The sequence below is a fragment of the Sinohyriopsis cumingii genome, chromosome 15 (assembly GCF_028554795.1).
Source record: "Sinohyriopsis cumingii isolate HCF-2022 chromosome 15, ASM2855479v2, whole genome shotgun sequence".
Classification (NCBI taxonomy): Eukaryota; Metazoa; Mollusca; class Bivalvia; order Unionida; family Unionidae; genus Sinohyriopsis; species Sinohyriopsis cumingii.
In genome coordinates, this window is record NC_142975.1 from 62,022,811 (window position 1) to 62,042,031 (window position 19,221).

Here is a 19,221-nt window from a genome sequence, read left to right on the forward strand (position 1 = left end):
AGAAAGAAAAGATCAGGAAAACAAAAGGAAACAGGCAGAGTTTGAGAGGCTCAATCAGAATTGGATGAAGATACAGACCAAGTTCAGAGCGTTGGGTCATCCTGACTGGTTACCAGAGTCAGAAATAAAGAAGAAGAAGAAGGGATTATTAGGAAAGAGAAGGGGGTGGATGAAGAACTGGAGGAAATAGAAAGAAGAAGAAGTACAAGAAGAAACCCAAAGGCCCTTTTCAGGGCCACTCCAATGTCTCGAAAAGACATTGACTTTCATGCCTAACCCCCAAACAAAATTTTTTAATTTGTTGTATCAGTGTTTGTCTCTTGTCTGTTGTCTGTGTTATATCAATCTCCCATGTTAATTTTTCCCTTGACGCTATACAGTCCCACCATGTTAAATTTCAATGTTCATTTCCTTTGACGCTATGCAATCCCACTATATATTCCCATGTTAAATTCCCCTTGACGCTATACAGTCCCACGATATATTCCCATGTTAAATTCCCCTTGACGCTATACAGTCCCATAATCTATTCCCATGTTAAATTTCCCTTGACGCCGTATCGTCCCAGGGTGGTTTTTAATGGTAAGTCCCATTGACGCTGTATCGTCCCACTTCACTACTAATATATTCGTCCTTAACCAGATTATTTTTAAGCTTATATGTATAGGTATTCAAGCTTTACAGATTTTCTAACAAAACCTAAAACATTCTGTATTGGGCACTAAAGTACAGTGTAACTTATTTCGGTTGTATAATGTTATTTAAAATATACTTCATAAAATATGATTATGGAAACAAAGACAAACATTTTCGCCGACAAACACAATTACGAGCACATTTTCTTTATATACATGCTGAGTTTTCTTAATCTTAAGGGCTTGGTTTTGTTATTCGTATTTCAATTATTATTAAACTTGATTGTTAGCAAATATTCTTTGGTATATATCATCTGAGCACATTGTATAAATATGGACAACTCATGAGATAGTGATATTCTTGAGAAACTGCGCCTATCTATTTCGGGCAACTAGTCCAGGCCACGAGATTTTAATTTACGAATCCCTTGATAATGTTAGTCGAATGCGTAATGTTTGAGTGAACTCAGTAATGAAATAACTGAATTCATTAAAGCACGAAGGAAAGAAGCTCCTCAAGCAACATTATGTTTTGAGATACAACATCGGATATAAATGAAAATGGCTGCATCTCAAACGTGTTTCAATGTCTCCCGAGACAGAAGAAAAATAAAACATCACAACATTTACTATACATGCATTCGGCTATAAATTTATCAATCTTGTCAAACATATCGAATAATGTGGATTTTTTCTATCTTTAAAACAAATAATTAAAATTAAATACGTTTGCAGCATTTTCAAGAAACTACTGCACAAACACTCAGAAGTATTATTTTTCTTCAAGAACGAAAATGGTAGTGCACTTCACGTGTGTCTCTTTTCTGTAGGTGATATACACCTATTACATCATGACATGTCTACCTTCGCGACCTTGAGCCCTTATCTTCAATTTACTTCTGTCAAACCAAGAGTAACCCTCGCTTTATAATGTTGCGTTTAGATTGCCAAGCATTTTGCTTTCCTTCAGGTGGTGGGCGCTGGGGGTCGTCATACAAACTGTCCCCTTTCTTATTGTTTCAAGCTCAAGAATCCATTATGCCATATGAAAGGCTCAGAGCATTATGGAAAGACAAATCTATACTTGTTGATAGGAATTAGTTCACAATTACGATCAAAATTTCTCCACTATTGGCATTGTGAATTAATTTTAGAGTTGTTACTATTAAATATATATAAACCTTCATACTCTAATGTTGATCTATGATTTCCTATTCTTAATTTACGATACTGTAGTAAATTGTATACCTTTGTAATGAAATTTTCTTCCGACTTAAATTCAGATTGGAAAATTATGTGTTATACGTGTAGACGTTTTGTATATACAATCATGTCTAAACTGTTTAGATAGTGAAGGGTTTGATAACTGAATATGTAAGACAGCTGATGTTCATTAAAACAAAATTATAAAACAAAAGAAATACGGAGAATGATGAGTTCTATATATATAATTAACAAATTATATTTATAAATGTAACATTGTGGATAATTTATTCTATAAACAATCACTAATTTACCAACGAAACAGAATTCTTCCAGAAATGGACAAAGTTATACTATGGTTGCAACAAATTAAACAGTGGTCGCCGAGAAACGGTCGATGAATGAGCATACAACAGCTAAGGCAGTTTGCATGGCTTCAACTATATGACCTGGCAATTTGACTTTTGGTCGGCTTTGTGATTAGGGCCACGTCCGAGAAATAGGTATAATAGTATGGTAGATAGGAGCATGACAATTCCTTCATTCAACGAATGCTTTATGAGTGGAATATGCCCTTGTGAATCTTAGCTCGCGTTGGAGTAATAGGAAAATTATATTAAGAATAAATATAATGAAAAGAGTACAGCTTATCAAATATCTTGGGATCAAATTCAGAGGCATTCAGTCTATGTGCACAGAATGCTTTCCATCTAAAGCGGCAGCAACCGAAGCCCCGTCTTCAATCTCGCAGGAACCGCTCATACAGAACTCCATTTAACTACAAATGAAAACTGGGAAACAAGGTAAAAATTTTCGCTACATAAGGGACAATAAAATACGAAGCAAGGACATTCGCGGCCATATTTATCTGGGCAACATGTTCCACTGCAGCAGCAGTAACGGGTATATGCACCTGTGCAGCCACAGCAGGGCTTCACTTTCTGTTTTCAGGTCACTTGACAAATGTATGAAGCCAGTATCGCCAACAACAAAAATCCTGACAACAAGTTTCAACCTTCGGTCTAAACTAATAGTGTATACAACATAAGTGGAAAGGGAAAGCAAAATAAACTATGGAATATCTATCTTCCACTACCATTTATGATGTTCATTTCGTTGAAACCGTGTACGTATTGGAAGCTATTTTCTCACCCCTTGCGATAGTATATTGTCTTGTTTGTATTGACAATTTCGCAGATGGTGCGCATGGTATAGAAACACATTAAACTTTACAATTATATTAGGCGATGAGTCCTGTTCGTAAGGGCAAGCTGGGTTGCACATGGTTGCAATATGGGAATTTTGCTGCTATTATATGGAAAACACGATTCCAATTCACAGGACTCATTTCGATCTCGCCACGCAGAGGGTTCCGACTTACATGGCTATGAGAAAATAAATTGAATTCTAAATATTTCTTATGTACCAATATCTCTTGTATTTGTATTTTTCACCTACAAATGAAAATAGTATTATGACTTTTATACTTTGTCCCTACGTTTGATAGGTTTTTATTCATCAAGGTAGGTCTTGATGTGGATGCAATTCTCGAACTCTTAGACCAGTTTGAGCTGTAGGAGGTTATCGTAATCTTGATCAACTATCTTGACTGAGCACAACCTGTTAAATAATTGTCTGTGCAGCAAATTCGACATGGGACTGTCCAGTTTCTTTTTTACAGTTCCCAAACCTTTGTCGATATATCTCAGGTATTAGTTGCTAACCCTTTGATTGCATTCAGTTTTTTTCTCCAACTTTGTCAGCTGACGACAGAAATCTAGTCGTCAGTAGAGTAAAGTAAAAGTTTTGTACTGCAGTAATTCATCAAATCGGATATTTTGAATAATAGTACTTACACATATTGCTTTTAAATGTGTTCACTGTTGCTTTCGGTACTTTCATGTTTGCATGTGTAAAATTCACATTATTATTTCTTATTCTGAAGACGTTCGTCAGAGTTCAAGATAGTGAATTCATTCAATGTTAGAATATAATCTATAAAACGAATGATAATAATAAATACTGTTTAAAAAAATTATGATGGTAAGGAAAAAATACACTGTATCATAATTGCTATCATAATTACATTATGTTTTAGACCCCGTTAATAAAATAAATATCGTAAACTGCTTGTCATTATTGTTGGTTGATTTCCTTCATGCGCCTCTTATATATTAACCCCCACTTCCCAGCATCAGAATGTCCCAAAACGCAATCAGAAAAAGACCCAAGTTTTACAAATGACTTTCGACTTGTGAATGTTAATTTTTTTTAAAGAGGAAACAATGGATGTTTTGTGATAATCCTATTTGAATCACGTGTCACATATGGTAAGAAATATAATGGGTGAGCTGAAACACGGTTTTGTTGTGTAAGTCTTTTTGTTAAGGAGGAACGCGAAAGAGAATACATGTTAAATTTGTATGTGTGTTACATGATTTCAAAATGTGCCATCTGTGCAAAGACAAAACATGTTCTCCAAGATCTGGTAGCTTGTGTGGTCTTTTAAAGATGCAAAATATGGCGAAATATGCGGCTTTTTACGAACAAAAGCTCATTTACTGAAGAACGATAGTAAATATTTATTTCATAGGGTTGACACAGTACCATGTGCATACATGTTACAGTACAAATATAGTTATTATATGTCAAAATTATTTTATGTATTCTTTGTCACGGAAATATCAGTTTAGGTGTAGTTAATACTTGAGCGCTGTACCAATGGTACCAATAAACGCTGAAGGACTTTAATTTTATCGTTTTTCACATGGTCTACATGCAAGAACCCAAACGATATTCTAGGTTATTCACCGTTCTATTCTGTAAATATATGAAGTGGTTACCACATGTGGACCACCTTAATTTCTTAGAAATAGACCCACGTTTTGAACACAATGACTGTTTCTAGTCAAATGTTACGTCATGAGCATGTGCTTATGAAGTGATATGTTTTGTTTTGAAAAATCAATTGCAATTTTTAGTTGTTTGTCTCTTTGCAATTACATTTGCCTATCATCTCTTTCTGTCTGTCTCTCCATTTCCTATGTCTGCAACTGTAATTACGTTTGTTTTTCTTCTCTCTCTTTTTGAAGCTGCATCTTTCTTAACTCTATTTCCATCGGGGGTGGGGTGGGTGGGGTGGTGGTGGTGTCAATTTCAATTATATTACTTTTAGTTTAGAGACATATAGAAACTTACAAATCAAACCCAAAACATTTTTATCCAAAGAATTTTTTCCCAGAAAATATTGGACTAAATATTTTTTATTTCTTGTTTCTTTTAAGAAGCCTGCGATTCAGAAAGATTATATTGTCTGGCAAGCTGAAGCAATTCGTTCAGGACTCTGACCCTTCATGGGTAGGATTTTAAACAAAGTTCTCCACTGCTGCTGACAGATTGCTGGTTTCTATAAAGATTTATCAAATCTGTGAAATTAAAATACCAGAAATAAAAATATTCTCGAACATTATGAATTTAAATTTCAAAAACAAGTTTAAATTTTCTGAATATTTTAGAGGAATTCGTATCGCAGACGCCTGCCTCGAATTTTCCGTCACGACACTATGGTTTTAAATTAAGTCATAGAAAAGTGAAAACCAACGCTTTTTGTAAAACTCAACAAATAATTTATTTCACTAGAATACCAAGTGAAATTAAAATAGAACTTACAACATCGTGAATTAAATCCCTTATAATCCTAAACGTCCAAACGTATAGAGTATTCCGAATGATTTTCAATAGTGTTCCAAATGAATTCTAATATTAAATTTGATGATGTGCAAGTAGTCTCGAAAATACTACTGTGCCAACAGTCTGTATTGATGTATCAAAATGATAAAATCAAAAATGTCCTTGAAATATTCACAATAATCCCAAAATAGTTATTTAGTCCGAAAATATTGAGCACTTTATAATTCCAGTTAATAATTTAAATATTGAATATTCTCAAATAAACACTGTACTCAATAATGGGTCTGATTCCACTTTGGATGTTAACAAAGGGATGAGTAATTTTAAAGTAAACGACATTTAAATAAAACAAACTAAGACACAATAACAGAGCCAGGACGAGGGTCATTTTCGCAGTTTATATATCTCGGGGAGTACCTGTATTTTACTTCCAAATGCAGTGCTAACAATATCCAATCAGAACGTAAAAAATAGTCAAAGTAACATAAGCAACCTAAATGTCTAAGTGTTCAAGAATCTTGTCTTTGTAAACTTTTTTGTATTATCAGTGTGTAAAAGCATTAAATATTTCCCACCTTTACCTCTTTATTTGTACAAAACATGTCCAGTTCCATGGGCCTTGTCCCTCACTTTCAGATGTACTCCTTTTGGTGACAGCATTCATATTTACAAGTAAACAGCCTGCTCATGTGTTGTATATTTCAGAATAAGACACTGAGAATCATAGATCTTCCTGGTCACGAGAGATTACGGATGCAGAATCTGAGAAGTTACAAAGAACTGGCCAGGTAAGGCCAAGAAATCTATGCAGGCAGATATACGTGTATCTTTGTTATAATGTGCCTCATGGAATCCTTTGAGTGTGTCACATTGTTAGTGAGGCCATCTAATACCAAAGTAATTAACAAGCAACGCTGTGTCCAAATGGATTATCTTATATGTAAGTCTGTGTCCAAATGGAGTTTGTTACATGTAAGTCTGTGTCCGAATGTGTTACTTGTAAGACTGTGTCAGAATGGACTATACAACAAGTAATCTATTGTATAATGGGATATAGTGTACAAAGATTATCTTATATGTAAGTCTGTGTCCAAATGGAGTTTGTTACATGTAAGGCTGTGTCAAAATGGATTATACTATTGTATAAAGGGATATAGTGTACAAAGATTCACAAAAATATGGCAACATCAGTTTAGCCCAATCTGCTATGATAATGTGTCCATGGGCCTAACGCTTTACATACCTTTTCATGATATTTCTTCAGAAGCTCTTCTCTGCCATAAAATGTCCAAAAATCAAAATTAGACTATAAAAATGTGCTATGTAATCAGGAAATTGCACGATCATATTTACTACAGTTCTATGTCAGATGGCAGGACCTTTTCACATGTATTTAAGAGCTTCTTAATGACGCAACGTTTCAACTTCCACTGGATCGATGATGGGGGCTGGGGTGGGGGGTGGGGGGGTGGGGGTGGGGGGCAGTTTTCCCTTGCAAGTAGTGTCCAGGTATATCTGTGCTAACTCTAGTTTGTATCTCATGAGACTTGAAGCTCAAAACTACCAACAGCTATGATTTGACTGTTAAAATATGGAGTTATGAAATAATAGCAGAAATTATGGTAATACTATTGGTGTGGTAACATTTGGATATTGGTTTGTCTGTGTTTGATTTGGATCTAGGTATCATATTAAAATCTGTGATGTTGATCAGGGAACCAGACTAACTTTAAATGAATACCTTAGATGGTTAAACTGCACATATATTTTTATGTAAACTGTCTGCATGATCAAGCTGTTGCTTTTTGATTTTTTTAAAAATGCCATCCAATGAACGATGGATATTCAGAATGAAAGGGACAATAAGTCTCTTAAAAATTATAAATTGCCAGCACAAGAATACAAAATAATTATAAAGAATTCAAAGGAAAAAAGCAGGAAGGACAGGATTACATCAGGTTGAGAGATAGCAAGAAGCCATCGAGCTTCATGCGGTTTGGAACTGAAGTGAATGAAACTGTATTGGTGGTAGTTAAGGTCCACGTGTACTTCACAAACGTTTTAACTGAACATAATGTTTACTGATTAAACTTCCAGATTTTTTAAATGCATGTTTTCCATCAGTATAGGATATTGTATTGCACCTCACGAAAAATTGGTCTGACTTATGGAAAACTAACAACTGCCTTACTGAGAAGGTTTTGTTAGGTTTGGCAGGTCTAGAAGCTGCATCAGGTACATTACAGGACCAGAAACTGAGCCTTTTCTTGGGTAAGGTGATGTAACTCCCTCCATCACTTACATATATTCCTAAAGTATTATGATCAGGTAACATGTTCGAAGAAGAAACAAATTTTTGGGTAAAATATTCTTGTTAAAACTAAACTGTTGAAAATACAGGTATGCTCCCCCTTCCTACAGTTGCATTAAAACCTGATGGTCTGCACATCCACTCCATTAGAAGCTGATGCATGGACAGGATTTGGTGCCAGTCTCACCATATAATGGGAGATCATTCTTGTCTGTCTTCCACCTAGGTGGCAGATGACTTTTAGCACTTTTGTATTTGTGAGGTAGAGGTTGTACTGCCACTGTATTATGATGTTTAAGTATTATCAAAGAAACATATTTCATCCTAACAATTTGTTTCTAATATTGGAAACAAATGTCTGCCATATTTGAATTTTCTAACAACTGATAACGATGTCAACGTTTCCACAACTGATGTTCCAAAACTAAACTTATTGCTAATTTCATACAAACTGGTGTGCCAGAAGAACATGCTTAGATGATTTCTTTTATAGTTTTTAATGTATTAATGCTTGTACGGCTTAGACCGTATCCTGTTGCAAAATTAACACGCAAAGCATAGATTTTCGTCCACTATAACTTGGCTCAAATTGTCGATGCTGTAAATATCTGAACTGACAAACACTCGTTGGTTTTTAAATATGTTCAACCTTCTATTCATTATATTATTGCATTTGTTTAAATGTTGCAATGGGACATTGTCTGATGAAATAATGATAAAAAATCGCATTACTATCAGACAAATGCAAAGTTTTGATATGACAATGCTTGTTTTTACTGTGACGAGCGTAGCAAAGTAACTACACGCACACTTAAAGTGGTTTCTTAAATTCCCAATGCATTGATGACATTTGATAGGATCAATAATGTTTTCAAAATACAAAACAAAAAATTACAAAGTCTGAAAGTGGTAAATTATTTTGCAGGTATATGATATTGAAACATTAGTTCTAAGTGAAAGAAGGCTGCATTCCCTGGTCCATTCTGCAAGGAGTTAAATATAACATCACAGGATTTAGAAGATGAAACCAGCATAAATCCTATTCGTGACATTAGGTCTTGCAACATTGTTTGAATGACAATTATGAATAAACATTGCATTATTTTGTTTTCAAAGTTGTTGTACATACATATGAACTATTGCTAATGTGATATATTTATATTAAGTTAAATGTCATAAAAGTTGTGAAATGTTTATATGATTTTCATTTCTAAATGAAAATATTGAAGCTGGACAACAGATTTAATGAGAGCAATGAATTCACCAGGAAACATACAATCAGAATATCTAATTTCATAATAATATCTCAACAAAAAAGAAAGTTATAACATTTTTTATGGAAAAAACATTTTACATTGTTTTCATGACTGGCACATAATTTGAATACATCTATATATAAGACACAAATTCTAGAAATTTGTAAATATTTTGGAACTTAAAAGTTGCATAACTGTTTTTAAAATAGAGATATACAAAAATTAAACTGTTTTGGAATGCTGTTAAACGGATCTGTATGAAGAAATCAAGTGCGTGCAGTTATTTCAATATCAGAAAAATGACTGGGGTTGCTAATTATTTCCATAACAGTTATACCATCCCACTGATCAAGTACATGACTGTCAGTACATGTTAAAATTTATATACCATATATACTCTCTAATAAGACAAGTCTAACAGCAAACTGCACAGACCCACATCTGCCATTACATAATGCTATGGCAGATCTGAGTCTGTGCAGTTCGTTAAAGGTAGTTAGTAGAACAAACAACTTAGACCCTGATCTGGAGGTGCATTATATTATGGCAGAAGAGGATTTTTGGTGTCTGCAGTTTGAATTTTATAAGTGAATATGGACTTTAAGTTTAAGACTTCATTGTATTTCCTGATGAAAGCAAGGCAAATAAAACAATGAACAGTAAAACATGAACGGTATGATATTCAGTATGAAACCTATTAGGAAGGCCAATTGCCCCCCACCCACGCACCCCAACCCCCGATTATTGATGAACATTCCAGATATTTTGATTGAGTATTCATTCCAGATTTTGTTTGTGATTATCACACATATCATAAATAAACTGTATGGATCCTGACATAGTTGTATGGACATATGTTTTGCCTGAAAGAGATTGTTAGCCATGTGTCGGAATGTCAAGAATTTACACAAAGGTTTGTAATTCAGTATGAAAAAATTGTCTTGACAAATGTCTCATCAATGATAGGCTTATATGACCACCACCCCCCATGATTTCTTAATCACAATTTTATTTACTGAGCACAGTTTCTTTCTAATTGCAGCCGATTCTCAGTTTCTTCCTTTCCAGAGCCATAATCTTTGTTGTAGACAGCACGACCATCCAGAAGGAGGTTAAAGAAGTTGCAGAGTAAGCATTTCAGACAGAGAAAGGATAGCTTTACTTGTAGATGGTTCATATTTTCAAACTGCACTAGAGCAGATTTGATGGCTTGCCACTTAAATGTTTTTAATTAAAGTAGTTCAAAACTTGGCAGTTATGACAATTATAATGTACAACCTGCATTGGGTACTCTCACCTTTTTACAGACATAGCATTGCATTTTGTATCAGAGATTGCGCTCATGATTATAAAACCCAAGAGCTTACACAAGGATTATTATTTCCATCAAGATAAAGACCATTTTTATCAGCCCACAATTGTCAGAATGTTGCTCCTGCCTTTGGTCCAGTTCATGTGCTTTTGATCACCATCAACTGTGCTATTGGATAAAATTATTGATATGTTGTATACATTTGAAATTATGATACTAGATAGTCGGAGGAAGACTCACTCAAGAATATCCGAATAATCAAATGCATCTCAAATAAGACCAGGTAACTGAGTTTCTGACTAATTCATGTCGAAGGTCTATATGATTAAGACACAGTTTGGGGTTGTAAGTTTGAGTTTTGCATTTTCATAAAATATCCCGCCAAATTCAACAAGAAATGTGCATTTATTTTCAAACCAGGGAATAAAACGACAGATTGATTAAGGACTGAGAGATTTTCCTTTTGTAAACCCATATAAAATTGGGTGTGTTAATGCAATACACATCCATTTCTTAAAATGTGATTTTCTGGTCAGTAACTTTGTAAACCCATATACAATTGTGTGTGTTAATGCAATATACATCCATTTCCTAAAATTTGATTTTCTGGTCAGTAACTTTGCAAAGCCTTGTAGATATTTTGATCAGACATCACCCAGACAGATGTACATTATGGCTAAATTGTTTATTACATAACAGAGTTATGTCCCCTACATTTTTAGTCGCAGCAAAGGAGAATTTTGCTATGTGACCTCTTTCTTAATCTGGACAATAATATTGAAATACAGAAAATATTTGAATGACACTTTACCATAAGTTTATTAACCGGATTCTGGGTTGGGAATTAACTCTTTGTAATGAAATAAATACTTCAAGATATCATTTCCAGTAAGTGATTTTGGACCAAATTAAAACATGACAAAAATAGCCAAGGTTATAGCATTTATAAAATGTTAGAAAGTACATTGTAAACTATTTGAATCTAGCCAGCTGAAGGATAGACCAATTTTACTTGTTTTGTGGATGTGGCTGAAAAGTGCAAAGTCAAATATGTTTAGACGAAGATATTACTTTTCTTCTTTGTCTGTGGCTTTGACAATAGTGTAATCAGTGTTAAACATGTACCTTAAAGGTTTCCACAGCAACACTGTTCTCCAGCGTCTGCAGCTTCAACAATAGTGTAATCAATGTTAAGCTTGTACATTAAAGTTTTCCAAGTGATCACTGTTCTCCTGGGTCTGTGGTTTTAACAATAGTGAGATCAGTTTTAAACTTGTACAGTAAGGTTTTCCAAGCGATCACTTTTATCCTACGTCATGGCTGCAACAATGGTGTGATTAAGATTAAACTTTTTCCAAGAGATGACTTTTCTATCATCGGTGGATACGGCAGTGATGTGATTAGTGTTAAACTTGTGCATTGATTCTTTTGTGTCAAATATATAACCAGTACATATCACATAGCAACTAATTCTGCAAAGAAATCTTGTGTTTTATGGGTCTTTCTAAAACAATAAAGCTTTAAATAGGAAACGACATACAGATCGTGATACATTCTTCCTTTTATTTACAGGTATTTGTACACACTTCTGAGTGACAGTGCTATATCCACAAACTGTCCACCATTCTTGATTGCCTGTACCAAGCAAGATTTGACATTGGCCAAAGGATTGAGGGTGATTCAGTCACAACTGGAAAAGGAAATGTAAGTTTTAGAATTATTTTGGTTATAACACTTTGGCCATACCATTATCATGCAGGCATTTGATATCCATTGTTCTTTCTATGGACTGTGTAAGCATCATTGTACATAAGATAACCTTTGTACATATTATATCCGTTGTACATATACATTCATGGACCAGCATGATCATGTAATTTATGACTTTAGAGATGCTTTGACCCATAATTGGCTTTCATTATTCTGCAGAAACTGCCCGATAGATCAAGATTTGTCCAGCATTGAAGCTCAAATGATTTGTCAGCTTCTGAATATGCTTAAGTTGAATAAAAACAAATCTTTTCCAACATTAGTTTGACAGCATTCATGCAATTTTGTTAGTGATTAGATATAAGTGGTTAATTCATTTTCTGTACATCATAATATGATAAAGACTTATAACTGTCACAAATTCACTGGATTATCTGCAAGATAATTTTTGGCAAATTACTGATGTGCATGGTGCATAACATTTATATATTGTTTTGTTTCATATGCTTAAAATGGAATAAAAGATATGTGCAAAAATAATTTCTTACACAATTGTTTTAAGGTTAATGTCTGTTAAACTTTGGTTTGGAAAAAACCCACAAAAATGTATTATCCACTATAATAAATGTGGCCAAAATTTTGGATTTCCTTGTGACACATTGAAATATGTAAACATGATGAAGTCTTCTGTGCTCGCTGATCTTCATTTATCGTAAATTTGATTGGATGCTACAGCTGCTGCTCCTTATAATGCATATTGTCATAACAATTCCTGAAATAACATTGCACCACTATGGACCCCATGACTAAAGTCATACTAATCTGTATCATTCTGGTTTGGAAAAAAACCCAAAGTAAAACATAGTGTTGTATCTTTATTTTCTTTTCAAACGCAGTTTGGGGGAAAAAACATTCATCATTTCCAATATGCTTCTGTTCACTGTATAACCGTTTTCTCAGTATAGTGTGGTTTGGTACATAATGCTGTTTTCATGTCATTGCTGTTCTCAGTATATTGTGGTTTGTATATAATGCTGTTCTCAACATAAAGCGGTTTGTATATAATGCTGTTCTCAATATAATGATTTTTTAAAAAAAAAATAACGTGGTTAGCAGATATATACCCATACATCCATCGTCCAATAAAGGAGAGTTATAGCATACAAAGTAAATGTTTATTTCTTTGAGGGAACACATGATGTTTTGTACCGTTACATAAATGGGATGATGAATAATGATTATTAAAAGTGGAATTCAGAGTAGCTGCCAGCATTGCTAATATGAGTAAATCGGGAATTGAAACCCATCTGCTACTTTATACCCTGTCCTTGCCCTCCTCCATAGCCCTCAGTTGTGAACATGCAGTAACCAGTCAATTTCACAGATGAAAGAACAAAGTGTGTTATTGTTTTTTTTAACCCAAACAACCACTCATATTATTTTTTAACTATTATTTTTGTTTCTTCAAATACATTATCTAATTTAATTACAGCAGGAAATGTCCATCACCTCATAGATCATGCCCCGACACCCCCCCCCCCCATTCTTCACCAGCTAAGAATGTCATTGGCCATTGTCTCTCTGGTGAAATGGAAGTTATTGCTATTAGATATGTGAAGAATATAACTGAGTACGTGTGATAACATTCTTGTTTGCAATAACGAGATATTTTTATTGATTTAAAGGTCTAACACATTTTACTGGTTTCTTACATGTACAGTAGGGTAATATCTCATCAAAACGATATCTTCTTTAGGACATGAGTCTGATCGTTCATCAGTCAGGGTCATTATCCTCATAGAAAGGGCTATCTTAACTTGACATGCGGATGATTGTTCATAGGTCAAGGTCATTTTCCTCATTGAAAAAGACATCTGTTTGACATGGTTTCATAGTTCCTAGATCAAGACCATTGGCCTCTTGGAATGGGATATCTTTGACAAGGGTTAATAGTTCATAGGTCAAGGTCATTATATCAGTATATATAAATGTGCCTTATAGCTTTACATATGATAACTCGAGTTTCTTTGTACCAATATTATTAGCTCATCTTGAATTCCTGGTATGGCCCTGTGTCTGTTGTGAATACATTTTACAATTCAACCATAAACATCAGCTATTTTCAGCTTCAAAAACTACCACAATACCAATTTCTACCAAACTTGACAGCATCTGTAATGAAGCCTTTCAGGTTTCTTCAAATGACATTGATCCATTTCCAGATATGGCTGCTGTTTCCAAATTAATGTTTTTCAGAAACTTATAAAATATTGTTAAATAGAATTTAATAAAAATTTGACAAAAACAACCTTGCATAAAGGCCTTTTAAGTTTGTACAAATGATGTGGAACCAGCATCAAATATTGCCATGGTTACCAAAAATAGAAAAGTAATTCAGCAATTTCAAAAAAGAAATCAATTGGTATAATCTGATTAAATTAAACAAGAAGCATTCTGGAAAGAAGGCCTTTCAAATTTTCAATTTAGTGCATATATGCCTTCAAATGACGTGACAAAGCCTAAACTAGAAAATTCTTCAACCAACTTTTTAAAACACTACTGAAAAAAATGTAACCAAATTTTACAGCACTCTGGCATAAGGCCTTTAAAGTCTGTACTCATGCTGCCTATTAGCAATAAGTGAAACGTGGCTCAAAATTCTACAAGCCCAGGGGATCATCAGCCTGAAAATGTTACTGGTCCTCTCCATAGTCAATTGGTTCTACATTTTCTGGTACAAGAAGACAAAATATTGTAAATGACTGAATCATAAATGAAACAATTAAATATCCAGGATATAACTTATGGTTACATCAATTTACCTTTAACAGAGACAGATGTAGCTCTAGCTCCTCCCTTTGTTGGTCAATGCCAACTAGTTTGCGACATCATCAGTCAAGCTGAAGCAATCTAAGCGAAACAAAGAAACAGATTAAAAATTAAATTATATTAGAAAGTCGTGTCAACTTTTGTGATTTCAACTCTTTTTCTGTTTTTTTTTGTTTGTTTGTTTGTCTTGTCTCTGTTTTGTGTGTGCAGTTGAATATGACATTGCGAGTCGAAAGCGGTTAGGCTAGTTAAAAGCTAGTCATGCACTGCTCATTGTCTGTTTCTTGCATTTATCTTAATCAGTTCCTGACACGCAATCCCTTGCTAGATCCAGCGCACTTTAAAGAAATGGCATTTGTCATATAAGAGAGAGAGAGAGAGAACAGTATCATACCGTTTAAATAATTGTAATTTATGATAGACGTAGAACTTGACCTGGGTCCTCGATATATGGCATCAGTTTCCCTAACTTCACACACTCACTCCCATACCGTCTCGACTATGCGTACATAACCCAAATAAGGAGGGAACATCGTCGTTTACATAGGCAGTCATGAGTAGAAGTCACACTCGCTTGGCGACCCAACAGCTAACTCATCTCTGGGTATAGTACCACCCCTGATTCCTATGACAGAGATCATGGAATATAGAAGACATTATTGAAAGTTACTAAGAATGGCTCATAATAATATGAAGTGAAATAACACGGAGAAGTACACTTTATTGTACAATAAAGAGTTATATTACATCGGCGGCTGAAAATCTAACCTAGGTTCGCTATCTATAGCACCAATCGCCTTAACAGCACTCACCAACTCAAACCCTCAGAACCAAAGATCACATTCACAAAAAAGATGGACCATAATCATGAATTATATATAAATACAACCTCAGCCCATACTTTTGTAACATTTTCAACATTATTATTGTACCTGGGTAATGCTGAAGTCTACTAAAGAGTTGTAGGTCCAGAAAGAATGTGAATATTTACTAATCATATAATATAGGCATTTAGAAATTACTATGGTTGATAATCCTTTGTCCCTGCACAATCAATTCGGACAGATGAGCAGTAAATTAAAATCAGCTTAAATTTATATAATCACATTGATACATTTTTACACCTAGATATGTATTTTTTCCAACATGGTGAGGTAAAATCGTGTCATTTCAAATGTTCACTATTCCTTGTCACGAGTGGAGGCAGATTGATATATTTGGAAACTATCTTGAAAATACACATTGTTAAATATATAGGGGCCCCGAGCGGCCGAGTGGTCTAAAGCGCTCACCGTTACGGATCACTGCCATCTCACCTCTGTCTGCGTGAGTTCGAGTCTCAGGCTGGGCTAACGTGGATATATGAGAAAGCCTGCCAGTAGCTTCTCATGGGTGGGTGGTTCTTCCCGGGGTTTTCCAGGGTTCTTCCTCCACCAATTATACTGGCAGCCATGTATAGCCTATCGTGTGCTGAATAATGGCGTTAAACCCTACAACAACAATATATATATATATATATATATATATATATATATATATATATATATATATATATATATATATATATATATATATATAACATTTATTATTTTAGATCTGATTCTGTTTGAGAATGTACCGGACAAAATATCTTAGGTATGTGAACAGGAAATTTATTTATATTCAGCGACCGGGGATATATTTGACACCACGTGGTTTCTCCTCGGCATACTGATGGAAGATATTTTGCCTAGTATGTTGATGAATCCTATCAGATGTAAAAACAAAAAATGATAGATATTCTGGTAGATTAGCCCCCTTATTAGTTTCCTTATTTTAACGCTCTTTGTGTATATTTATCTTCCGCTTGCTTGCTATCATGCTATCTCCATCTTCCGCATTCATCAATGAATGCCTGAAATTTGGGGATCTTTTATGTAATCATATAAATTACTCTGCCGAAATTTGATTTGACGCGAGTTATCAAACACAGCTATTCATGGATATTATACAAATGTGAAAATTGAGAAGTTTGTCTAATCTTTCAAAACAAAGAAGTAGAGACGATTCTTGATTAGGGATTAGAAACTTCGAAGGTAAGATTTGTCACTGCAAATATTCTAGATACTACTTGCTGTTCAAGAAGTTGGAGATGAAAGGTAATTATAGTAATTACATTTTGAAAGCCATTTATTTTGTAGACGAAACCCTCTATCGACAACTTCATCATTTCTTAGGCTCCATCACTAAATCACTAATTTGTTTAAGATCATATGTAATAAATTGTCTACAATCTGGTGCGATTCAAAATTAAAGGTTATTTATAAGTTCGCATATTTATATTGGTTTCTCTTGTTTGTTTATGAGGGAGTAACACTAATCTGTAAAATTATATAATTTAGATCATGCTATCTAAACAAATAATGACAGTAATAAATCCAGTTTGTTACAAACCGGTCAGCTACTCTCTCTCTCTCTCTCTCTCTCTCTCTGGCGCTGCTCTGCTCGTCCAAAGGTATTATATTATCCTATCGAATCAGCTATTTGTTTAATAACAGTATGGCAATTATATACCACTGTCATATTAAATATATCCAATCATCTCTTTGATGCCTTGTCAAGTTTTGCTTGCTAACATTTTTACGTATCTCTGTCATACATTTAGATATGTCACATATATACGTATCTCTGTCTTACATCTAGATATGAGTCAGATATATGCGTATCTCTGTCTTACATTTAGATATGTCACAAACAATTTGTTACGCTTTTGATGATTTTCTCTTATAACACTCATTTCCATCCTCATGTATTTTGTTCATTTATAGCAAGGAAGATGTAGGATACCTGTGGATTTGACTGCCTCGTGTGGAAATGAATCTCACTCATGTGTGTGTGTGTGTGATTTGGATATTTAACGTAGCATTAACAATTTTCTAGTCATATCGCTACTATGTCTGCATTGTGGCAGTTTATTGTAATGTCCCGCACTAGGGCATCATGTCGCAGACATGTAGCATCATACCCCACCCAGTCACATTATCCTGACACAAGGCCGATCAGTCCTAACACTAACCTCCTAATGCTGAGCGCCAAGCGAGGCATCTGCTAGTACCATTTTTATAAGACTGTGTTATGACTCGGCCAGGGTTCGAACCCACGTATTCCAGCATCCGAAGCGGACGCTTTAACCACTTAGCCCACTAGAGCAGTAAATTCTTTATTTCAACAGTTAACAGGCTTGACAAACTTGAAGATTTAGAGAGTAATACGAATGTGTTGTATGCATGCTAAAGTGTGCTAGATGTTAGATCCGTTCTTTGTGGGGGCCCCGAGTGGCCGAGTGGTCTAAAGCGCTCTCCGTTACGGATCACTGCCATCTCACCTCTGTCTGCGTGGGTTCGAGTCTCGGATTCGGCCAATGTGGGTATGTGAGAAAGCTTGCCAGTAGCTTCTCGAGGGTCAGTGGTTCTTTCTGGGGATTTCCCAGGTTCTTCCTCCACCATTAATACTGGCCGCCATGTATAGCCTATAGTGTGCTGAAAAATGGCGTTAAACAACAATAACAACAACAACAACCGTTCTTTGTGCACGCGGTTAATGAAGGGACATGACTTAAGAGCGGGCAAATTCAGCTGTAAAATGTTCCCAACACTGAAGCTTTTCAGCAACATTCAAAACGACACTAACCTATTCTGATCGAATTTATGTACTTTATTTACGCTACATAGATGGTATCAAAGCTCGCATTATTCATGTTCGGCACCAGCTTGTATATTTTTCCGACAAGTCTTGAATTGCCGAACACAAGAGCCGATGGTAAAGACAGCCTAGATGAGGCCCTTGAACAGCTGCTAACAAAAGTATCGGGCTTGGAAAGGGAAAGAGGACTTGTGATTGATATTGACATGCCAGGAGACGTATGTATTTAGTAATTTCAATGTTAACAAGTAATTTTTTCATACGCATATACAAAAATCTGGTCATAACTAACAAAACAGTAATTAAGTCTTCATGTATATCGAGTCTTCTTATAGGTAAATGTTTTTTTGATTTTGTATATATATGTATGTATTTACATCTATATATTTATTATTTTTTGTATATATTTATATGATTGGCTCAGAGACTAAATTACCTAGCTATTTTCACTTTCTGTATCAACGTGGTTATCCGCAGTCAAATATATCAATATATTATCTAGACAATATAAATAACACTGCAGAAAGGATACAAAAAGATGCGATACAAATTTTAACGCACTGATTCTTATTTAGATAAATGATAGGAAGGGAT

General features: G+C 34.7%; 1 protein-coding gene across 1 annotated transcript; it reads left to right on the top strand.

Annotated features, from left to right (window-relative positions):
* The first annotated feature begins 4,180 nt into the window (after positions 1–4,180).
* LOC149781929 (signal recognition particle receptor subunit beta-like) lies at positions 4,181–18,857 on the top strand. The gene is made up of 6 exons (XM_089935032.1): positions 4,181–4,209; positions 5,123–5,195; positions 6,234–6,316; positions 10,164–10,223; positions 11,980–12,111; positions 18,716–18,857. Exons 1-6 carry the CDS (start codon positions 4,181–4,183, stop codon positions 18,855–18,857), a joined length of 519 nt encoding a protein of 172 aa, XP_089791158.1.
* The last annotated feature ends 364 nt before the right edge of the window (positions 18,858–19,221 follow it).